The 26098-nt window shown below is 35.8% G+C and overlaps 1 protein-coding gene across 1 annotated transcript in view; it reads left to right on the top strand.

Moving 5' to 3' along the window:
- ZNF638 (zinc finger protein 638) overlaps window positions 1-26098 on the top strand; it is an 86098-nt gene continuing 60000 nt past the window's right edge. The window contains exons 1-4 of the mRNA XM_008147479.3: window positions 1-9; window positions 14688-16203; window positions 20489-20550; window positions 26022-26060. Coding sequence (XP_008145701.2) covers window positions 14890-16203; window positions 20489-20550; window positions 26022-26060 — 1415 coding nt within the window. The 5' untranslated portion in view covers window positions 1-9; window positions 14688-14889. The remainder of the gene's footprint in view (window positions 10-14687; window positions 16204-20488; window positions 20551-26021; window positions 26061-26098) is intronic.

Genomic DNA, 26098 nt, shown 5'->3' on the forward strand with positions numbered 1-26098 from the left:
GTTAGTCGGGTAGGCATAGGTAGGACCGCTGCCTTGTGGGGACGAGGGGGTTGGAAGGCGGGAGCCCCTAGCGTGGGGGCCCTGAGCCTTTCCTGGGGAGATCCTGGCCCACTATTGTATGTGTCGCAGCGGCTGCGCACAAAATGGCGGCGAGCAGACGGCGGGGGCGGGAGGAGGCTGGGGGGGGGACCCCCGGGATGGGGAGGGAAGCTTGGCAGCCCTACTACCCCGGCGGCTCACCTCACGGCCCCGGAGGGCCGGGTCGGACACCCGTGCTAGGACCGTGCTGCGGAAAGAGCCGCCTTGACGCCGTTGCACTGGGCGGAGGAACGAGAAGCAACCCTTGGGCAAGGCCGTGGCGGCCCCTTCCCCATCGGCGCCGGGCCTGCCGGGAGCGCGCCAGGCCTGACAGCCGCAGCGAGCGGTGCCGAGCCCCGCCGAGGAGGGCGTGATCTTCCCCCGGGGCCTGCAGAGAGGCCGTGGAGCTTGAGCCGAGCCTTTGGGCGCGCGACCTTGTGCCAGAAGCGCGGCGAGAGGAGAGCATGGTCGGGGCCGGGGCCGGGGCTGCGGGAGTCGGGGCGGAAGGGAAATGGTAGGATCCAGCGGCTTTGGCCGTCGGTGTTCCTTACCGCCTGCCTTGTGCGGGTTTGAAAGCAAATAAATTGTCACCTCGGTGCGGGACTCGGAGGGCGCGTCAGTGGCTTCGATGTTTATTCCCACATCTCCCAGGGGAGTCTCGAATACGGCTCCTTCGTGTTTTATTTGTGTGTGACTCCCACCGCGGGCCCCCTTCCTGTTAAAGGTGGGGGGCAGATGGAAACCACAGGCATGGATCTTGGAGGACGTTTGAAACTTACCTTTTGTTGTGGGAGGTGAATGCGAACGAAGGAGACAGGTCCCTACAAAATTTGAGTTGGGATTAGACAATGAAGGCGGCATCAATAGCTAATTTTTGTTAAGCTTAAATTTTACTGTTGGGCAGAATTCTGGGGGAAATGCTGTTTTAATCGGAAGGAGTTGTGAAGAAAAATGTGTTACCAGGATCCGGCGATTTATATTGGTTCAAATTCTTTTGCTAACGGGCTTTGGAATTGTGCACACACAAAAAAAATGTTGGTTTTTTTTTTCTTTATTTGATGTAAAGTATTAATTTATTTTAACACTGGTTCAAATTTGCCATTCAAATTGATAAACTGGAGGAAGATTTTAAAAAAGGATTAATGAGGTTCATACAGAAAAAAAACGCATAATTTACATTATTTCAACAAAGCTTTAAATTTTGTTGATGTTTAGTTATTCGACACTTAGTGAGCTTACGTTGCATTTAAAAATATTTGACCGCATTTCATTACACTTTATTTTGTATTTTCATACCCTGTAATATGCCCTTGTAAATTCTTATATGGGCTCAACATGGTACTGTAAGCTGGGCCATTTCCTCCTTGGTTGTTTGTGTTCAAGCAAGTAAGGGTAAAGATAAAACAGTTGGAAGAAATCACAAAATTTCATACTCATTTGTATTAACTAGTTATGTCACATGTCTATTACTTTGAATATTGGTTATTAATAGTTTTTCAATCTCTTGCATGTCATCTTTCATTATGGAGACTGTATATGTCGCATAATTTGTTTTAAAAAAACACTTCTTATGATGGGTGATTACTTTGTATTTCATGGCTGTCTTAAAGATTTTTCTCTTCTGTGCTCTTAAGAAGGTGATCTCTGGAAATTTTGTTTTCCTGTAGTGAAAGAAAATGAGAGAAATAGTTTAGTGGAGAGATAATAGGCTTTGGAATCAGAAGATCTGGATTCGAATCCCTGTTTTTCCTCTTAATATATGTGTGAGATTGTGGGTAAGTTATTTTAGTCTTTCTGAATTTCTGTTTCCTTATCTGTAAAATGGTGATTAATACTACCTACTTGGGATTGTTGTGAGGATTGAGACAGTGTATGGAAAGCTCCTATTCCTGGCATATAGGAGCTGTTGAATAAATGTCAGCTGTTACTTTTATTACAGATTTTTAGGGTCTTTTGATACAAAATTGCAACCTGTGGGTACTCCCTTTTAATTAAAAAGAAGGGGCTTAAGGAATTTAGGTTAAATTGATAAAATTTTGGAGCACTTATCAAAACATTGTAACCATTTATTTATGTGATTGTTATGTTCACATTTGTATCTGTCCCAGTGTCCGGTATGTATTAGATGCTCACAATTAGAGTGAATGAACTCAGCTGGTAGTTGTAGAGGCAGGATAAGAACACAGGACAGACTATTAGAGTCCAAATTCTACTCCTTCTATAACTAAATGCATATTGTTGAAGGTTTAGATAAATCTTTCCAAATTCTTAATAAAATGCTGTACATACTAAGACACAGTGCTTCCAGTATGGGTGCCTGGTAACATAATTTGGGCTGTTTTGTGTAAAAATGAGCTATTGAGTGTTGAAATGTAGTTTAGAGGTCCTCCAAAAACGGAAAGTAGTTATATTTGTGGAATGCTGGTAAAGCACCTCTTTGTATCCAGCTTGACTGACTCTCTCATTGCTTCAGTTTTATTTACTGGGATCTGAATTTGTGGTTGAAAATTAAAATGGGAGGTTAATAGATATATGGAAGATAAAAAGATTAATGAAAAGGAAGACAGTAAGGAAAAAGTGAGGTTTTAGAAATAAAGCACAGCTATAGAGATAAGTGAGGGTTTGATTTCTCCCCCCACACCCGCCTTCTTGAATTAACTGACCTGTGGAAAGACATTTTAGGGTTATTCCCTCACTGATCTCTAAGGTTTTGTTTTGAAAGAAAAGACTTGGGGAACATAGAAAGTTTTTAGGTACATATATTTTGATATTTTCTTAGTGGTGACCTTGGGGTACCTACATTTTGGGTTATTTTTTAAATCTTGAACCCCTTAAATACCAAAATATGTATACTGTTCCAGTCTTGTTAAAGTTTTTATCTTTTTTCTGCCTCATTTCTGCAGTCTTCATTTTCTTAAACTTTAATTGCCCTATTGTCCCTGCTAATGAGCAAATATTTCCAACTTCCTTTTGTTTTGAATTTTTTTACTTAAAAAAAAACATTTTATTATGGAAAAATTCTAAACATATACTAAAACATAATACAATGATTCACTACCCGTATACCTACCATCCAGCATTAAAAATTACAAGCTAATAATGGTCAATCTTGTCTCTACTCTCCACCTTATTTTTTAAAAGCAGATCCCATATTCATAAATTTGTAGTTCAGAAGTTTTTTCTAAATATTTAGAGAAAAAAATGCTTAACACACCTAAAATAATTCCTTAATGTTAGGTAATCAATCAGTAGTCAGATTTCCCAGTGTGTCTCATATACCACACACGTGTGTGTATAAATGTATTTGTTTTTACTACCATATTGGAAATTTCAAAAATTATCTGAGTCTTAATAAAAGGAACAGATTCCTACCTGTTTCTTAAATAAAGCATTTTGTTTACTGTCTAACATGTTTTGAGCACCTATGGTATCAGGAGGTATAGTTTTAATTATTCTTTACATTAACATTCTTAAGTGGGTATTGTTTTTATTCCCATTTTTCACACGATCAAACTGAGGCTTGGGTTAACTAATTTGCTTGGGGTGACATTTTTAGCAAGCAACAGAATTAAAACACTGAATCTAGGGTCTATGTTCTTTAAAAATACTGTGCTACATTAGTGTTAAATTTTATTTATGGGAGTTAACCACTTTTGCATGAAGTCATTCAATGGCACCCTCCTACAGGGCGGGTGTCTTCAGATCATTGGAAATTTCCCCAAAGATCAGATTATTATGTATTGCATAATGGGCTGACTGACAGTCAATAGTTAGAGAGTGAGCATGATGCAGGAGGGAAAAAAGGGCCAAATCCAGACATTTGCTTAAGGCTTATGTTCTTTACCATATTGGAGGTTTTCTTCCTACTGCCATATTTGCTTATAGTCCAGTCCCTTTTTTTGACCTAGTATATCATATATACCGTATTTTCCGGCGTATAAGACGACTGGGCATATAAGATTTTCCTGGGTTAAAAAGTCGTTTTAGCCGAAACCGGTTTGGCTCAGTGGATAGAGCGTCGGCCTGCAGACTGAAGGGTCCCAGGTTCGATTCCGGTCAAGGGCATGTACGTTGGTTGCGGGCACAGCCCCAGTGGGAGGTGTACAGGAGGCAGCTGATTGATGTTTCTCTCTCATCAATGTTTCTAACTATCCTCCCTTCCTCTCTGTAAAAAATCAATAATAAATTAAAAAAACAAACACATTTACTTACTCAGTCTTATATCTAAAGTAATTTCAGAATTATTTTACCTATACCACTACAAAACAAAACAAAACAAATCCAAATCCCACCCAAAAAACTGAAAAAGGTAAGAATTTGTAGCTCTCCCCTTTCTCCTAGCTACCCCTAAATTGAGGGTATATAAATCAAATATAGGTTTTATAACACTTGCATTAGATCTTTTAAAAATGTTTTTATTGATTTTAGAGAGGAAGAGATAGAAATATCAGTTGGCTCCTTCACACCCCTTACTGGGGATCAAGTCCCAAACCTAGGCATGTGCCATGACCTGGAATCAAACAGGTGACCTCTTGGTGCATGGGCTGATGCTCAAGCCACAACTGAGCCACACTGCCCAGGCACATTAGTTTTCTTTTTCCCCTTCAGTGGGTTAAATGATTGAATTAGTATGCTTTTAATTTTAGATTTTCCCTCTTTCCCATTCTTGTTTTAATTTTTAAAAAATGTAGATTGTTAACATACTTTAAAAGTCAAAACTATGTAATAAGATGTACTCCATGAAATATTCCCCCTTTTTAAAAAGCCTTTCAGTTACTTCTACAGGTAACCAGCTTTATTGTTTTCTGTTATCCTACCTATGCGTGTGTGTGTGTGTTTTGTAACCATAAACAAATATATATATATTTTTTTTTTTTACAGAGAGGAAGGGAGAGAGATAGAAAGCTAGAAACATCGATGAGAGAGAAACATCAATCAGCTGCCTCCTGCACACCCCCTACCAGGGATGTGCCCGCAACCAAGGTACATGCCCTTGACCGGAATCGAACCTGGGACCTTTCGGTCCGCAGGCTGACGCTCTATCCACTGAGCCAAACCGGTTTCGGCAACAAATATTTCTTATACAAAAAATAACATACTAAATATGCTCTTTTGTACTTTGTAAAGAGTTTAAGACATTTGGCAGTTTATCCATAATTAAAGATTTTAGAAACTTACTTTAGGCAAATTGGAACATTTTTTGGATTGTGCATTTCATGAAAGAAGTGAATAACCAAATGGCAGGCACGGCAAGCATGCAGTTAGGCTTCAGGAACCGTTGGAACTGGGTAGTTGGATGTCTTCAGTACTGTATTTATCTCTTGGTCCTGCTTACCTCTGTTGTATTGACTACATTTTGTTTCACTTTTGTGCTTTCTCACTAAAATAGTAAATATGCTATCAACAACATTTGAGTTTTATCAGCATCCATCATTTTTCCCATTCCTGATTTTTTTAAAAATCCCAGGAAAGATTTCTTTTTCTTTTTTTTTTAATCTTCACCCCAGGATATATTTCTACTGATTTTTAGAGAGAGTGGAAGAGAGAGGGAAAAACAGAAATATCGATGAGAGAGAAACAGCATCAATTGGTTGCCTTCTGTACAAGCCCTGACCAGGGCCTGGGCCAGGGAGAAGCCTGCAGCTGAGGTACATGCCCTTGACGGGAATCGAACCCAGGATCTTTGGTCCACAGGCTGATGCTTTATCCACTGAGCCAAACTGGCTAAGGTGAAAGATTTCTTTATTAAAAATCAGATCAAGTGGTTTCTCTTGGACTTATCCTATATAATAAAAGGCTAATATGCAAATTGTCCTCTCAGGAGTTCAGCCAACCAGGAGTTCAGCCGCTCACTATGATGTGCGCTGACCACCACGGAATGGCACAAAATGAAGGGAGGCCCCGACTGGCCCTGATTGCTGGCCAGGCCTAGGGACCCTATCTATGCATGAATTTCATGCACCGAGCCTCTAGTGTATTATATTTGTTGAGGGTAGCAAAGTTAGCAGGACCAGTGCACATCTCTGGGCATTATTTACTATGAATACAATTATGTATGCAGTTAAGATGATCCTTAAAAAAAGTATATATCTGATTGTACTCATTTATCCTGTTTATCAAAAAGTTGTCTTCCTGGAAATGTTAATTAATTATTAAATCATTGCTATGGGGTTGTTAATGCATAGTTCTCGTGGTAATTTGTTCCTGTCATTAGCAAGTTAATATTCCATTTCCTTTCTAATCTGAAATCGTATTTATCAATCTTTCCAGGTAGTGAAGTTTGTAATGCTCTTCATGTTACCAAATGTTTCTAATTGTCTGCTTATTGTATCTTAGACAATTTCCTTGAGGCACCACACTTTTGGCATTTTAATATACAGCATGATACTATATGCATACTTAATGGCACCTTCAGAATTATAATTTGCATACCCTTTGTGATTGATGTACACTTTGTAGTTCTCCCCTTTCTCCTAGCTACCCCAAAACTGAGATCACGTTACAAAACATGGTAGAAAAGAGTTAGCTAAGTGGATCTATCTATATACTAGAAGAAATTAGCAGATTGAGTGCCAGTTAAACTGAGGAAAGCATAGAAGATATGTACTCCTGTATTATTAACTAGTGTAATACCTGCATTCTTAGGTGCGAACATGGGTTTATCTATTCTGAGGTAAACAGTCGCTCTAACAAAGCAGTACTGATTGAGGTATGTGGGTATATACCTAGAAAAGTGATGTTAATGATAGTTTTCCGTTTGTGGTAAGATTATACAAAACTTTTTGTCCTTTTTCTGTATGTCTTGAGGATTATTTTTGGGGGATGGTGGTCATGAACATATATTTTTTATAATTAGAAAAGCAAAGCTATAAAATAAATTTAAAATAGCTAGAACACAGCTTGGAAAGAACACTGAGGGTAAGGTTCTAGTTATAATGTTACCACTTGGTTCCAAGGCCTTACTTAATTTGTAAACTGGGATGCCCTTGCTTACAGGGTTGTTGTGAGGCTCAAATGAGATAATGAATATTAAAGTGCTTTTTAAACCATGACATGCTATAAAGTTCAAGTGTGGGATTTGCTATAAATCTCTTTATTTCAATGGAGCCATTATGATCTAGCTGATTAATTTTTGACAACACTTGGATTTATAGATTTTAGATTTTTTTTACCAATATCTAAAGAAAATTAAGGATTCTTTTTCTTCTGAAACAGTGCATCAAAATAACAGGCGGTTCTTGATTGTATAACTCAGAAATACCTCATGGGACCTAATGGTGATATCTTTTTAGTCCATCAAACTATTTTTTCATGTCTGTCTCAAGAACTCAGTTTCTACTAGGTATTTCTGAAAGAATTTTTATGATTGGCATTTTACTGAATATTTCTTGTTTTAATGTGATATGTTTTAGGTCCTAAAAGAACATAAAAAAGAATTTTTAACTTGTCAAATAATAAAACAAATTTCAGGAGTTCACAATGTGTTGTGGCTATTAAATGTCCTGTTTTTGAAATTTTTTATTAATTTTTATTTCATTTTAGAGAAAGAGCAGAAGTGGGAGGGAGGAAAGAAAAACATCAATTTGTTGTTCCACTTATTTATGCATTCATTGGTTGCTTCTTGTATGTGCCCTGGCTGGAGATCAAACCCTCAACCTTGGTGAATCGGGATGATGCTCTAACCAACTGAGCTACCTGGCTAGGGCCTAAAAAATATTAAATACAGGAAAACAAAATGTTGATTGAAAATGGTAAATAGTATAGTTCTAATTTCATACAATAAAGTTTGGTGTGCCCTCCTTCCCTTACCATCCATGCATGTACACAGAACTAGAAGACATATCAAAATATTTGTTCACTCTAGGTGATGGTTTTATTGGTAAGGATTTCTTACTACTTTTTATTGTTTTCTGTAACAAGCTTATGTTTCTTATGTCATCAGGAATACAGTTTATTTTAAAGGGTTAATACTACTTAACTGCAATTGTTTTCAAAGGAGTTAATTAAGAACTCAGATCTCAACCCAGATTTTTCCAAGTTCATAAGTTGGTTCCTTAGATAAATAAACCTCTTTATGGCCAGAGCTTTTGGAGTTAAATGAAAAAGGCTTAATAATGAATGGTTGTGTTTATTTCAGTTGTTTTCCAGGTGTTAATGCCAAATTTACTTTTTGTCTTACTGTTGCCTCACATTGTTTTTAAGTTATATCAATATTCTCAAAAGACAGAGAGGGTTTATTTTCTTGGGTATGGCATAACCTAATTTTTAATCAGAGATTTCTTATGAAGAACCATTTGCTTGTTTTGCTTAATTTTACTTTCTTTGTTTCACAAATTAGTTTTGTTCACCAAAAAGGTATAATGAAACAAAAAGAGTAGCATATGAAACTGTTTAGTAATGGGTAAGTCAGTAAGTTAGGTGGGAAGGACAGGTGTAGGGAATTATTAACTAAAATGAGATTTTTTACTTAAGTCTGCATTTGTTATTTATACATTAGTCATAACAAGTTATGACTAATTTTGGCTTTTGTTAGGCTGGTGTGATAATGTTAGATTGAGAAGTATGAAGTTGTGTTGGTTTTATACTCCTGTTTTGTTTTCTATTAATGTAATACTTAATATTTAGCACTTCAACTTTTTATTTTGCAAATATTCAAATATGTTAAAACGTAGAGAGGAAAGGTAATAAATCCTTATGAAACTCATTCAGCTTGCACAGCAAATATGTTTGCTAGTACTGCTTCATCAAACTTCCTTACCCACCACCTACTCCTATTCCCTACTCAGACACACATCCTTTTTTCCGTGTGCTTCCCAAGCCTATCTTTAAAAGCCTTTCAATATTGTGACCTGTGCTCTGTGTCTTAAAAATATTTTTCATTTAGAGCCTCAGTTAATTAAAAAATAAAATAAAATTAAGCAGTATTTCTCCCTAAGGCAGTATTTCTGTATATTGCATGGCTGGAAGAATAAGAAAAATTCAAAATTCCTTATTGTAGCACATTGTTAGGAAGTATTTGTTTTAAAAATTTAAATTGAAATGTAAAGGATTAATTTTTTTAGCTATTAGTTATCCAGAAAATGGCATATTCTTTAATAGTTCTGGATAATGAAAATGATATTTACTGTATCAAGCATGTGTTCTGAGTATATAACTATCATTTGTTACCTTGTTTGTATAAATTCTGTGATATTAACAATATTTAAACTTACTATCAAATTAGTTTGTTGGCAAAAATGCCTTTGGTTTCTTTACTTCTAATAGGTTTGGAATACCTAGAACTCTATTACATTACTCACACCAACTTGACTGTAGACATAGGTGATGTGAACCAATACTGTTTACATATTTACATATGTACTACCATTGTATGGGCATTTCATCTTTAAACAGCATTTTATTTTATTTCTTGTTCATATGCTAATATAAATAACTTGAGTTTTTTCATCCACTAGTTCTTACCTTTAAGGTCTATCTTAACAGGGATGAATAGTAGCATTCTTTTTTTTTTTTTTTTTTTTACACATGCATAATATTGGATATACTTTAGTTTATTCATCCAACTTCCAGTTTCTGCTAACCCTCTTAATTACAAAAGTGTGAAAAGGGAAAATTCTAGGAGATTTCTAACTATATTTTATCATTTTGGTTTCTTTAACTCTTATGAGATATTAGCTCCATCTTTAAAACTTAAGTGTTAGTTCTATGAAGGAAGAGATCTGTTCTGGTTTACTAACCTACTTCCTCACCTAAAACAATTTTTCAAATTGTATGAGTAACAGTTGGATTTGAAATGACTCTGATATATTTATTCTTAAGAGGATAGTTTCCTCTTAAGTTTTTTAGTATTTTTAAAAGATATCCTTAATGATCTGATACTTGATTTTGGAATTTTATTCCCATGGATCAATTGAGAATGTTATAAATTCCTCTGTTTCTATCAGGTGTTAGTATTTGCATTAAGTAGTTTTATGCTGGGGCATCATTGATAGGTCTAAAGGTTAAACATGAGAAAGGGGAGAAAAGATGTGACAAAAGGAAGCTGATGGTGTGGGGCTTGCCTTAAATTCGATTTGAAGAAATAAGGCTTCAGAATTATATAATTGCAAAATGAAGTTTATAATGCCTTATAAATAGAAAGGTTGAAATATAAATATAAACATCTTTTTAGTTTAAGCATTTGGAGTGAATGTGAATGATAGCTGTAAGAAGGTTAAACGGTAACTTACCTAAATGATTAAAAATGTGCTTTACACTTTAAGAGTAATGCAAGTGAAATATGAATATACTTAAATTCCGTTCACAAAGAAATTAGAAGATTACTTAGGTTTTTTGTTTTTTTTTAACCCATTGAAGATAGTGTTATTTGAAATATAGATTGTAGGCTGGCTTTTTATTAGAGTTTCAAAAATGTATTTGTCAGTTCTTGCTATTGCCCAACATTGTGTTTCATGCTTTGATTTAAAATTTAAATCATTGTAGTGAGAATAGAAATGCAGATAGCTATATAATTTCTCATTAGTAATGTTTTGATGAACAACATTGTCGGAAACTCTTCTGCCAGGATTAGAAATGATATGGTGTAGCGCAGTGGTCGGCAAACCGCGACTTGCGAGCCCCATGCGGCTCTTTGGCCCCTTGAGTGTGGCTCTTCCACAAAATACCACGTGTGGGGCGCGCACGTACAGTGCGATTGATACTTCGCGGCTCATGCGCAGAAGTCGGTTTTTGGCTCTCAAAAGAAATTTCAGTCGTTGTACTGTTGATATTTGGCTCTGTTGACTAATGAGTTTGCCAACCACTGGTGTAGCGTAAGAAGGTGTTTGATGATTCTGTATTAGTGGATTACTGTCTGAAAATGTTACTAAATACAAACTTAAAGGAAATAAAAAAGTCTGAAATTTGGAAGGAGTCTTGGGATAAAGGTTAGGAGAAGTGTTGGCTTAAAGTACAGGAGGATTAAAGAAACTTATTCCAGAAAGGAGGTTGGTGGAGGATACATGTTGAATGTGACATTTGCGGTATAATGATGGATTTTCCACAATATTCATGCCAAGAGAGAAATTTTCGTATCTTTAGCTAGCAGGTCCTGGTATCAGAATGCTTAATAAATAGCTATGGCTGACCACGCCTCTAATTTGTCTTACCGAGAGATGGAAGAGGTCTCTTTGGGGAGCTAGGACTGTTAATTTTGTCCTCATTATATTAGATTTCACAATGGACTAACAATATGGGGAATCCGGTGTGATCTTTTTAAGGCTCCTAAAAGCAAACAAGCCAAACCTCTGCTTATTGATAGTTGAAATTCTTTAGTTAGGAAAAGGCCTTTTAATTCTTCACTTCGTATATATTTTAGACTGTTGCGTGAAAGATGTGTCTTTTCAGGACTGATTTCAGAGACTACACACTGATACAGATATGCCAGTTGTTAAAATATTGAAATAATTTTGCCATGATTTGTAATTAGCTGTTATCCCAAAGGTAGACTTCTACTTTCCCCACTTTAGTACTTCCTTCCTGAGGACCGCCCTACCATCATCTTATGCACAGCAACTAAAAACTGAAGGGCCAGTGGATGAAGGAGGGGCTCAAATTGCTGTTGATTATTCATTGCTTGTGCTTTACTAATTACTAAATATTCCAAATATCACTCCTGGGTATATGCATGTAGGAAAACTCAAGATTGAGAAGTGCAAAATGAAAAAAATGTTTTGGTAAACAACAGAGCACCTCAGAGCCTTTAATATGCAATAGTTATTGTGCCCCTCTGAGAAGGGCTGCACATGAATGCATTTCACACTCTCTTGACCAGGAAACTCCTTTGTAGAAGACCTACAATTTTACAGGACACTGGTTTCTGCAGAATACACCATATGAAGGGCTGCTCTCTTGCAGTCTATTAATGTATATTTACATCAGTGTTAAGACGGTGCTGGGAATATTAACGTGCATGGATAGGTTTTTTTATTGTTAAGGAACTTAAAATGTGGGTATTTTTAATGATATATGTTCATAATTCTATGTGGTAATTAGATGACTGATTGATATCTGTTCCTTTTTGGTTTATTATGGGGAGAAACGGTATTTGGAAAAGTTTGTGCTTCTGCAGTCGTGAAAGGAATCTTCACCAATTCAGGAAAATAGTGCAGAAATAGATGACAAACTGCTTGCATAAGTGATTATTTTTAAGGACTAGGTCAATACATAGTTGTTCTTGGAAGTATTTTTATTTTGTAGAAGGTAGGTACAGTTTCATATGATTTATGATTATTTCATAATCATATGATTTATGATTATTTAAAAAGACCTGGAATTTGTGATAAGTGAACATTATTTACAGAAAATTTGGGTATCATTGTTTAGTAACTAGTGTCTGCTGCTTGCACCTTCTAATTCTAGTGAATTAGAAGCCTGCATAATACTTATTGTATTTTTGTGTTTATTATACTTTGAAAATAGTCTGTGTCAAGTATGAGGACTTTGGATATGATAATTCAAATAGCTTAACAAATATTTAAGGGTATTTTAAGTAGGAATAGAGTTATATCCTTGGGAGATAAGACAACAATGACCATGCCTTCAATTGAGACTAGGTTGTTGAAAAAGACTGCATTGATATGAACACAAAAACGATAGTAAAAGATACGAGTCCCAACATGGTATAAGCAATAAAGTTTGTTGGAAGACTCACTCTGAGCCTTGGTGGTCAAGGAAGGTTTAATGGAGACTGACCTTGAAGAATGAGTAAAATCAAATAAATCAGGTCAAGGCAAAGTTGTTTCCTTCATGTGTTTTGATTGGAAGAGATGGAGGTAAGAAGACAGAAATAGGAGCAATGGCCTAGTTGGAATAAGTGTTTGTAAAATTAGGAGGGTAGAAATTGACTAGGTTGATTATACTTTCCACATAAAACTAAGACATAAAGGGAATGAGATTCTCTTGGATTTTTTAATAGAGGGTGATGTGGCAAGAATGTCCTTTTATAAAAATTAAATGTAGTGACAGCCTGCAAGATAGTTGGAAGGAAGAGTGTTATCAGATAAAATCTATATCTCAGCTGAATCTCCATTTCATTAACATTATGTATGTTTCCCACCTTGCATTTCTATTGGGTATCAAAGTAGGGGGACTTGATAGAAATAGGCATGGTCTGTGTTTTTGTTTTTGTTTTTTTAACTAAAAGAGCCAGCAAGTCCTTTGACTGCTGACCTTGGTCCTGAATGATAGCTGAAGTGCTATTTCTCTGAGAAGTGGGTTGGAGTGCCTTATGCTGCATTCCGAAGGATTGGGCAGCAACCAGTTTTAACTAATACAATGCCTGGGAACTGCAAGATATTCTTGCTCACATCTATTGGTAGTTAAGAGCATGGATTATGGGGCCAAAATACTTGGAATGCAAATCTTGGCCTGGCCACTTATCTATGTACGTTACTTAACACATTGCAGACAGATCACGAGAATTCTTGCTTCATATTACATAGTGTTTTACAAAGTATACTTTAAAAAGATATTAGCTTGTAAGAACATGTAATAAATTACTTCAAAATGCAATGGGTATTTAATTTTAAAGCGTTCCTTTAACATTTATGTAAAATGTTTTTTGTACTTGTTCAATAGAAACTTATCTGGCCACTGGGTAAAGCTAGCAATGAAACTACTGGTCCACAATGTGTTAACTTCTCTGTGCCTTAGTATCCTCCTCATAAAAGTGTGCATATCTCATGGGGTTGTTGTGAGAAATGAATCAGTCTGTGTAAAGTACATGTACATTACTGTATAACATTATAGTTAATCATTGTCCACATATACAGGAGTAGGCAAAAGTAGGCTTATAGATGTAATACACATAAATAATGTAATAATACTAATAATAATACAAGAATAAACTGTTTCATGTATTCAAAACTTGCCCACCCTATATTTGTCTTTAACACTCATCCTGGAGGGAATCCAAGAGAAAGATGATTGGTTTGCATATTTGTCTGTATGTTATAATCAAATACATTTTATTGCACACTATTTTGTCAGACTCTGTAGTCAATTTATTGGTGACAAGTTTGTATCTTAAAAGAAACAATTGTTTAACAGCAGAACCTTAAGCATAGTCTAATGGCTATATGGAATTTAATTAGATGTGGTTCCAAGGAAGCTGTGTCTTAGAGAAATGGGTCTTGTAAAATTTTAGGTTTACAGTTCCTATTTTCATTGTTTGTACATCTGATAACATAAATATTAAGTGTGTGTGCATTTCTAAGTATTTTAATGCTTTCATCTTTTTTTCCTCGTATTAAAGCATGAAATCATCCTATTTTTCAAGATTAATTAGGAGTTGTAATTATCGCTCAGCACCTAGGACAGCACCCATTGTAACAGTATGCATGAACCTCTGGCTTGAGGTTTGTTTGGGTTTGTGTTCTACATTCAGGAAGAAAAGAAGAGAAAGTTTTTGGGAAAGTTTTTGGGAAATCCTCGTAAGCACTTAATCTCAACGTGTATGAAATGCAGAATCCTTTCATGGCTTTGTTTCAAAATGTTTTACACTGGCTGTAGACCCACTTCATGAAGTAGTTTGAGTTAAAATGATCTAATATTTGTGTTTTAACTTTCAGCTTTGTGTTATTCTTGGAAAATTTCGCACCACTTGTGAATTCCTTGAACCTGGGCATTGCAAACCCACTTCTGTTGGGCCCATCTCCTTTGCACTTTGCTCAGATTAAGACTCAATTGGCGCTTCAGCAGCTGAATGCCGTTGCCTCACATAGTTCAACACCACCTTATACTTTATTAAATCAGGCTTTCTCGAAAATAGCCATGTCGAGACCCAGGTTTAATCCTCGAGGAAACTTTCCGCTTCCGAGGCCACGAGCACCTAACCCTCCTGGGATGAGGCCTCCAGGACCATTTATGAGGCCTGGAGCTATGGGTCTTCCAAGATTTTACCCAGCAGGGAGAGCCCGTGGAATTCCACCCAGATTTGCTGGCCATGAATCTTATCAGAACATGGGACCACAGAGAATGAATGTTCAGGTAACTCAGCACCGAACTGATCCAAGATTGACCAAAGAAAAATTGGATTTTCATGAAGCACAACAAAAGAAAGAGAAACCTCATGGTAGCCGGTGGGATGATGAGTCTCAGATACCTGCATCAGTGGGAGTGAAACAGAGTCCTATAACACAGGTTACAGAGCAGAGTCCTAAAGTGCAGAGCCGTTATACAAAAGAGAGTGCCTCAAGTATCTTAGCAAGTTTTGGATTATCTAATGAAGATTTAGAAGAACTCAGTCGCTATCCTGATGAACAGCTAACTCCTGAAAATATGCCATTAATTCTGAGGGATATAAGAATGCGAAAAATGGGGCGCCGATTACCTAACTTACCTTCTCAGAGCAGGAATAAAGAAACACTTGGTAGTGAGGCAGTTTCAAGTAATGTGATTGATTATGGCCATGCAAGCAAATATGGCTATACAGAAGATCCACTTGAAGTACGTATTTATGATCCTGAAATTCCAACTGATGAGGTCAAGAATGATTTTCGGTCACAGCAGAGCATTTCTGCATCTGTTCCTGCACCAAATGTGATTTGTAATTCTATGTTTCCTGTTGAAGATGTGTTTCGACAGATGGACTTCCCCAGTGAGTCCTCCAGTAATCAGTCCTTTTTCCCAGTTGAGAGTGGAACTAAGATGCCAGGCTTACACATTTCAGGAAGACAGCCAGTCCTTGAACCTGTAAAATGTGTCAGCCAGTCCATTAGCCAAACAGTTAACCAGGCAATGAGTCGGTCTCTGATTCCTCCATCTATGAACCAGCAACCTTTTTCATCGGAATTAATTTCAGCTGTAAGCCAGCAAGAGCGGATCCCACGTGAGCCTGTGATTAATTCATCTAATGTCCACAGACCTGGAGGAAATAAAAAGAATTATCAGCCGGAGGCTGACATCCCCATTCGGTCTCCCTTTGGGATTGTGAAAGCGTCCTGGCTCCCCAAGTTTTCCCATGCTGATGTCCAAAAGATGAAGAGACTCCCAACTCCTTCTATGATGAATGACTATTATGCAGCATCTCCAAGAATATTTCCACATTTCTGTTCTCTCTGTAACGTAGAATGTAGTCATTTGAAGGTGAGTGTTTTTAAACATCACTGTATAATGATACACAGCGCCCAAGTTTCCGCTATTCTCAAGTACATTGGTGTTAACTAGGCATTAGGAAATGGCAGAAGTTAATTTTGATTGCAACATCAACACTTAGTTGTAATCTAAATAGTCCTGGCCTAAGTACTGAGTTGAGTGTTAGGCTTTCTGTATTCCTGTGACTGGGCACAACACATGATTCGTCCATTTATTTTGAACTTTTTGATTAGTTATCCCAGAAATTTATGCAGCATAAAATTTATATAACATAAACTGTATTCTTACAAGACAATGTCACATGAGTCACTTTAAATAAGAATCTGTTAGTATAAAAATAAAAAGTTGGAATAAAACATTTGTACTATACACTTTGAAGAGACAGTGTGTTGTAGCCTTGCATGTATTTACGTGTCTTGGGCTAAAGACAGTTAATGTCAATTTAATCATTTTCTGACTCTATCTGGACTAGGATTTTTAGTGTTTCATGAGAAGGAGCTTCCTAAAATAACTTAATCATAGCAAAAACTGAGTCAACGAGTTATTTGGAGACCAATTGTGGGTTCAACAAATAGAGTGTAAAATGATAAAAATTTAGAGAAAAATATTTTTAAAATAAAGAAGCCTTAGGTATCTTCATGGTTAGTACAGTTAGAAGGAAGCGTTTTATAGAGGTGCTGAGGAGTAATGTAGAATATATTGTTAGAAATCATTGGTAGATTTGCGTAGGAATTTCCAAGTATGTTTTATTTACTTATATATATTTGGAAACCACTGTTTCTTCCATTTACTGATGGAAGAAATGTGATTTGTAAATTTATATCATAAATGGCCAAGAAGAAATGTACTTCTCATGGTAATAAGCATTGATTCAAGGCCATAGCATTGTATACTTTGAATAGGCTTAAAAATCTATAGGTATTAATTCTCTTGTTGTTTTTTTTCTCCTTCCAATGCTGCCCTTTTATTGTCTATTATCCACTCATCAGGTTTCAGCCAACAAGAATCTGATACCTAGAGCTGATGCTTTTGTCATAAGGTTAACTCCAGCAAAGGAAAGCAGCATTCTACCTCATTTTAGCCAGATTTGCTGAGTTCTAATAAGATAATAGTTGCCTGATCCTGCCAAAGAGGATAGCAAAGTCTTGAAAAATCTCAGAATAATTTATAACACTTAGTTATAATCTGTAAGTACTCCTGGCCTAAGTACTGAATTGAGTGTTAGGCTTTCTGTATTCCATTTATTTTGAACTTTCAGTTAGTCATGATGAATCCAATGAAAATACCTTAAATAACTTAAAAGTTTTCATTTTTATTCTGTAGACTAGAAAAGGTACAGTTTATAGAATCTCACTGCCTCCTAATTACTTACTTCAGTAATTAAAAAATAATACAGGACAACAAATGATTTGGTGATTGTTTTTATCTTGTTTGGATTTGCTTAAGGGAGAGATACTTTATATTTTTATCTTGATTTCAGGCTTATATCAATTCAGGCCAGCATTATCTAATTTCCTATTATGTATTTAGCACTTTGTAACTAAAAAGAAGTATTCTTTAACATCAAGAAACTTGTATAGTTTAGTTAAATAAGACTAATTGAGTGATGGTGACTAGCTGCACTAAATCTTTCCGCACTTTAATGATCTGGGAGGGAAGACTTCGTGGAATAGGTTGAAGATGGGTCCTGAATGATGAATAGGCTTCAGTGTACCTGGGGGAGGAGGAATTACATTATTACATTTCAAATGAGAGCAACAAATAAAAGTACAAAGGGATTTGAAAAGCTAGCCTAAGAAGTTTAGACTTAAGGTGAGAGGCATTAGGAAGCTAATTAAGGTTCTTGATATGTAAAAAGTATATTTTAGGGAGATGTATCTGTTTGACATGTGCAGTGTGAATGGGAATGAGAATAGATAGAGCAGGGCACTAATTTGAGGCTTTCCTAGTGAAAGACTGGGTTAATATAATAAAAATAAAATTTAGAGTGGAAAAGAAATCATTTGGTGATCACTGGAGTTCACTGAGATTGATTGCCATTTAAGACAAACACCTTTTAACAGTCAAAACAGCATAATAGATCTAATCAATGAATGTTTCACTACTAGATGACTAAGTGATAGGAATTTGTGAACAAACATGGACTTATACAAACTACTTACTTCTGTTGTTTCTGTGATATATTTTATTGCCTTGTATGAGTGCATATATATGACATTACGAATATGTGGCAAATAAATATTAATTATCAATAGCAAATATTTTCTTGCTAAGTAACATCTGGCAAGATGCTCCCCACCTCTGGAGTCTTTAAAAATGTAGCCTGAAAAAGGCAACTATATAACATGAAATGTATTTCTATTTCTAAATTGGGATTTAGATGTTGGAGGAGGAGCTGTCCTGGGTTTAGAAGGTATGTTTGTTTGTTTTACTATCCATGGTTCCGAAGGCTGTGTTTGGTTTAAAAGCTGTCTTTCTGACTGAAATAATTCGGTTGAGAAAGGACTTACTGACAAAAGATTTTTGAGGTAGCTGGAGGATAGTGAGTGAGCTCTGAACCGGTAGATATTTTCAGTTTTATTCTGGGCCCTCTCAATTCTATAGTCCTTGTAGCATGGTCTGCTTCGTTAGATAATTATCACTCTTTGGAGAGGCAGTACTGCTTTGGGACCGTCTTTTAATCTTCATACTGTTACTAGAAGTCTCAAAATGGGTGGCATAGATATACTTACTGAGCTTAAAGCAAGTAATGTCAGCAAGTGAGTGGACCTATTAAAAAATAAAGAGAGTGGGGGCATATGTATATGTGTGTGTGTAGAACTGGAGAAAATATGCTTTAAATAGGGCTGCTATCAACATCAGCTGATAATTGCTATATAGAATACATGTCCAATATTATGTCCTTATTTATTTACTTATTTATTTATTTAAGAAAAGCTGGGAATCTAGATTTGGGGGTAAAACCTCTGGGGTTTTAAATGTTGGCAACTTATTCATATAAAACACTTGATAGTCCAAATAAATCATGCCCAATCCACTACTGCCAGTGTGTCTCTTTGATGTAAACAGTGTCCAGTTACTGTCAAAGACATGGGTTTAGCAGTTTTAGAGACTCGATAGTTGCCAATCTCTACGAGCTTTCTCCTTGTATCACTGAGCAAGATGTGCAAACATTTCTTTTTTGCAATGCACAGTTGGTTCCATGGCTTAATGAAATAGTTTAGGGTTTGTCATAACCTGTTGTTGAGTATTGTAAATAGCATTCACTTATTTTCAGATAGTTCTTGACAAGGCAGATTTTATAAATAGTGTCAATTGTGGTTTTAACTAGAAATTTCTAGTTCATCTTTAGCAATAACAGAATAAAGTGTTTTTGAAATGGAAATGAGTAACATTTTTCTTAAGAAAAGTTTTCAAATACAGAACTGTTTAGTAAGTTTTCTGCCTATCCAAATGCTGGAAAAACAATAAAACACTAAATAATATACATGTTATCTTTAACTGTCACTTGGAGGACTGTATCTTTGAAAACTGTATTGCTTTTTTTTTTTTTTTTTTTAATCAGATGTATCTTCTAGGAGCTATTTATGGGTACAGAATGTAATTTTAGGGCAGATTTGTAAAGGAAGTAATGTATAAGAAAGCATTTTGTTTATTGTAAAGCTCTATGTGTAAGAGATACTGTGTCTTTGAATTGGTGTTACTTTCCCTTAAATCTTAAAAATAAATTAGATTTGATCATCATCTCTTCATATTTTTACTAATCTTATTCTTTGCCAATATAGTCTGGAATGGTACTGGCCTATGAGGTATGACTTTTTATTGTTAATATTATTAGCTTGAATTTTAGAGGTAAAAGTCTATGTTTTGAAGATGCCATTTCAGATACCATTTTATTTATAGGGTTTTTGGTGTTCTCTGGTGTGTTGTTTTTGTATCTGAGATGAATTATTTCTGATCCATGCACTTATTTTCTCCAAGTTTATATATTTTATTTCAAAATGAGTATCCGTGGGTATGATCTTTTAAAAAATACTTAAATGTTTAAAATGGCATAAATGAGATATGGTATTAATTGCCTTTGTTTGGAAGCCTTTATTTTTGGTTGTAAAAGATTTTATTGAATAGCCAAATGCTATCTGTAATTAAATTTGTTTAATTGGGGGTGTGGCGGGGGGGGAGGGGGAAGAAGTATGCTGTATCAACCCAGAAAGCCTAATTCATAATTCAACATGAGAAATATTCTAATTTCAGCACTTTTCTTCTTTTACAATAGGATTGGATTCAGCATCAAAATACATCTACTCATATTGAGAGCTGTCGACAGTTACGTCAACAGTAAGAACAGTTTTTTCTTTTTTAGAGGTAGCAAATTTATAAAAGTAGTTAATGCTCAGATATAACTTTTAATACCTTTCGTGTGGTGCTTTGGAGAAAAATATTTTTAGAAAGCTATTGCCAATTTGAAATGTTCATTTTATAGAAGTGTATTTAATTTTTTTCCCAAAAGGAATTCAGTATGATCATTCTTCTGACTTCTTCCTAATTTAATCTCAGGTATATATTTTAATATCATTGGTTCATTCCTTGCTGGCTGTGTTCCTTGTAAAGGTTTATCTATTTTTGAGTAGATAGTCATCCATTCTCCTATCTACCCACCTCCCTGCTCCAAATATAAACCACGATGAATAACTAAAAACTACCCATCCCAAATACCAGTATTTAATTTCAGGCCTAAAGCTTTCCTCTGGCTTAGAACCTGTTTTCAGAATAAACCTTAAGTAGGAGATGAATAAGCTAGATGTGTTGGTTCCTCAAATTTATTCTTTAAAATAGCTCTGTATTATTATTATTATTATTATTATTATTATTATTATTATTTCAGAGAGGAAGGGAGAGGTAGAGATAGAAACATCAGTGATGAAAGAGAATCATTGATTTACTTCCTCCTGCATGCACCCAGCTGGGGGCATGTATCTTGACCGGAAATTGAACCATGACCTCCTGGATCATAGGTCGATACTCAACCGCTGAGCCATACCAGCCGGGCTCAAATTGATTCTTTAATTCTTGCACCTTTTCCTTCTTTAAGACAGAGTACCTGTGCAGGTGAAAAGTGTGATTTTAACAGTATTCTCTTATGTCCCTGGGAGTAACATAAAATTAAATGTTTCCCCTAGCATCATTAAACATACTGATACAGTTGGATGTCAAGTTTGTTATCACTAGACTTGCAGTAACATGTTCTTGGTTAAATAGATATGTGGCAGCTGTTTTTTGTGGGTTTTGTTGTTGTTCTTTATGAAAACATCACCAATTTTTTTTGAGGTTATTTAGAACTCTATTTGTAAGTGATGAATCTAACTCAAAGTAGTTTTTACTAATAAAGTATGATAATTTAATATCTCATTTAACTGGGAAGCTTAAAGAGTGATTCTGGTTTCAAAGCAGCTGAATTGGATGCTTAACAAAAATCAAAGTGTGAGAAATATTTTGGTTTCTTGGCAGTTCTCTTTTGCTTTGGCCTTATGAGATCTCAGGCACTCTTTTCTTCACAGAGCAAAGTGACTCCCAGGTTCTGGACTTAAGTGATCTGTATAGCTAACAAATTCCAGGAGTTTAAAAAAAAGTAAACACCTCGTTCCTCGTAACTGCTGCAGAAGTCTGGTTTTATTCCTTTGGTCTACTCTGGGTTAGTTGTCCATCTCTGAACCAATTATAATGATTGTGGGAAGAGAGTATTCTAACTCAGTTATTGTCATACCTACTCCTGGTGTTATGTATGATACAAGCCCTACTTGAATCATAAAGAATAAGAATGGAGATTGGAGTTGCTTCCTAATATAGATGCTGTGTAGAAAGACATAGGTTATCATATAGATATAATTGTTACCTGATAGGCTTCTTTGCCACTGTAAATGGAAAATCTCTAAGCCACAAATTTTCCCACAGATACCCAATGGGGTGTCTAATTTTTATGAAGGTGAGAGAATTAGGTGGGAATGAGTTATTTACTCAGGGATTTAGGTAGGAATGGGTTACTTGCTGTAGATAGGCATTAATGGCAGTAACAGGATTCTAGTTACATGTACTGTCAGTAATTTACCAGAACAGATGGCATGGATTTTTAAAGCCTTTTCTGCAGATATGCCTATTTTTCCGTGCACATATTTTATTTGTTTGTTTGTTTATTTGTTTATAATCCTCACCCGAGGATATTTTTTTTCATTGATTTTTCAGACAGAGTGGAAGGGAGGGAGGAGGGGGGGAGAGAGAGAGAGAAAGAAACACCGACGAGAAAGAGACACATCTATTGGCCTCGTGCATGTGCCCCGACCTCAGCCGGGGATGGAACTCGCAACTGAGGTACGTGCCCTTGACCGGGAATCGAACCCCAGACCCTTTGGTCCGTGGGCCGACGCTCTACCACTGAGCCAAACCAGCCAGGGCCGTGCACATATATTATTAAAACATGTGCTTTCTATGCCTGCCACTTTAATACTCTATCCTACATTTTTACCTTTTTTCAAGTTACATGTTCTTGAATAATTCCTTCATGGCTTTCTCTCCACTGCAAAATATTAACAGATAAATTAAATTTGATTAGGCATTTGGGATCCTTCCATGGCCAAATAGCATATGGTACTCTATTCTTTGTGTGTGTGTTTTTTTAAGCTTCATTGTGTTTATATACTTTCATCTATTTAGTCATTCCTCATCTAATGTATATTTAGGTTCTTACTCTTTTCTTATTCACTGTGTCTTTATTGGGTCTTTCTGGACACAATATTTGCACTGTTACCTTGAGAAAAGATATAGTGCATCATAGTTTTAATATTAAAAATAAATAATAATAGCTCTTTGCTTATTATTTGCTGGGCATTATTCTGAATGCTTTACATAATTTATTTACACTTCAAGGCAACCCTATGAGCTAGATGTATAATGATTATTTGTGATTTTACCAGTGAGGAAATTGAGGCACAGGGAGGTAAATTTCATACTCACACAACAAATAATTGACACAACTAGTCTGTTTAGTTCATGGATCTTTGCTCCTCCCTGCCCCCCAAAACAATTTATTCTGAAAAATTTCTAAGCTGCAAAAAATTGAAGTCAATAGACATATATTCTTTATCTTTATTCACCAATTATTAAACTTTGCCATATCTAATTTATATCATTATATATATTTTTTGAACTGTTTGACAACACTGATCAATTCAGCATCTATCTTCTAGCTGTTTCTCAAATGCCTTTTATAACTATTCCTGCCTCTCTCCTCCTCCCCCCATCCACACTGTTAATTCAGTATTCAAATTAAGATTTGTGCATTTCAGTCTCTTAGTCTAGAACAGTCCACCCTGTGGTCTTTATTTTTGGCGATATTTTCATGATGTTGACTTCTTTTGAAACATCCAAGAAAATTGTCTTGTAGCATTTACTACATTCTGTACTTTCTTCTGATTGTTTCCTCATTGTTAAATTCAGATTGAACATTTTACTCACAACTTTCATGTATATGCTTATTATATCATCACATTGACCCAGATAATGTTAGTTACTTAGGTTCATGTTCTTAGCCATTATATTATACAGCATAGGTAAAGAGTATTATGCCTCTGAAACACATTTTAAACTAGATAGGTAATACATAGACAGTCCAAACTCTACTTGCAGAATAGTTTATGTGCTTTATCTTTCTGCTCTAGGCAGCAGAGACAAGAACATGCATTCTAGCAGTCAGCCTAGTGAAGAACTAAACATTATTTACCAACTCTTGAATAATAGGCTTCAAGCTCTGTGAAAACATAAACTGGAAAGCTCTAGAAATCCAGTAACTTGCATGTGTTGACAACCAGCTGTAATTTCCAGCATTGTACATACAAGATAGCTAAAGCTTAAACATATTAAGTAACTAGCTTTCAGATACACAGCCATTAAATAGCAGCACCTACACTTAGATCCAACTTTGTTTGATTCCAAAGATGTTACATTAAAACACTATACCACAAAATTAGAAATGGATCTTTTTAGGTGGTACAGAGTAACGAAAGTTTTAAAAAGTATAGGAGTAGAGGAAACAGAAGTATCCATATTTTGACAGTTGTTGATGCTAGGTGATGAACACATTGAATTTAAAGTCAACTTTTTTTTTTTTGTCTTCATAATTTGTACTTTAAAGCAAGAAGAAGGGAGCAAAAGCTTTCTCAGAAGTCTGCTTTGTACCTATGTCTCATTGGTTAGAATCTACCACTGGCTATCGTCTAAGGAAGCTGGGAAAACAAATATTTAGCTTTGTTAGCCTTTGTAGTAGAGGCAGGCAAGGTAAAAAGGAGTTGAGAATAGCTGTCAAGTTAACCTGCTAACAATAAATAAAAACTACTTTAGCCCTGGCCAGTGTGGTGGGCTTGATCCCCGGTAGGGGGCATGCAGGAGACAGCCAATCAATGTTTCTCTCTCTCTCCCCCCCTCTCCTTTTCTCTTTCTCTAAAATTAATAAAAATACATATTTAAAAACAATGGCAACAACACCTGCTTTACATTTAGTAAGGTTTTGACCTAACTTCATTTTCCTGCCAGGTGACTGCTGAGTCTGCTGCTTCCATTTCCTTACCTGGCTCTTTTTTTTTTTTTACTACTGAAATTATATTCTTGAATACTGGTGGTTTCTGATGTTTTATTTTAATCACCATTTCCAATGAACCTTTAGAGTCCACATTCTCTAGAAAAGTTAAGGAAGAAAATGTCTTTTTCTTAAGCTTCTACGATGTAACTGTTCTACTTTTCCTTTCTGCGAATACCCCTTAATCTCTTAAGTTCTCAGCCCTCTTTTTTCCTACAGATTCCTCCCATTCTTTGTTAGTTTCTCACTCTTAGTACTATAGCATAGCTTCTACATGCCTGATTTCTAAGTATCTCAACCCTCATCCCCGCCCCCCCCCACATTCCAGATATTTGTTTCTGATTATTCTGAAAACATTCCTATATTCTCTTCACTTTAGAAATGTATTTATTTATATGCACCCTCTTTACCTGATTTCAAGGACCTTCACAGTTGGTCTCTGAGATACCTTTCCACATTTTTCCCTTTCATAATTCTTTTTCGTCATTTCCATGCTTCAGCCAGATTAGTTTATCTCTCTGAGGACCACTTGGTGCAATGTAGAATAGTGTCCCCTGGAATTCTGCAAAGTATGTGAAGTGTCTTCCCTCTTTTAACCTCTACATGAGCTTATATTTTGACCTCTTCTGTACCTCTTTTATGTGTACTCCTTATTCAACTTTTAAAAATTTTGAAGTCTTTATAAAGTATGGCGTTTCTGTTTATTTTCTCTGAATTGTCTACTAGCATAATACTTGATTGGATTATAGACCAGCAATTTTCAACCTTTTTCATCTCATGGCACACATAAAGTAATTAATAAAATTCTGCAGCACACCGAAAAATATATCATTTTTGGCCAGTCTGACAAAAAAAAAAATAGATGTAATTTTTATTCATTCATACAAGCCAACTATTGTTGCATTGGCTGTTGTCATTTTTAAAAATTTGACAATCTAAGGGATCAGTGCTCCTGAGTAAATAGTCAGGTATTGCATGTTTTAAAATTCTTACATCACACTGGTTGAAAATTGCTGAATTACACACTCAAAATATTTTCTTCCCAAGAAAATTTTTGTGCTTTAATATACTAGTAAATTACTATGTAAACATAGGTTTTGAACAAATAAATTGCAGAGAAAGATCAGTGGAGCCTTACAGTCTTATTTTGATTGTTAATTAATATTCTTTATTCTCAAAATAGGTATCCTGATTGGAATCCTGAGATCCTCCCATCAAGAAGGTAATTCTTACTTTAAAATTTATTTTATTATTTTCCAC

The sequence above is a fragment of the Eptesicus fuscus genome, chromosome 16 (genome assembly GCF_027574615.1).
Source record: "Eptesicus fuscus isolate TK198812 chromosome 16, DD_ASM_mEF_20220401, whole genome shotgun sequence".
Classification (NCBI taxonomy): domain Eukaryota; kingdom Metazoa; phylum Chordata; class Mammalia; order Chiroptera; family Vespertilionidae; genus Eptesicus; species Eptesicus fuscus.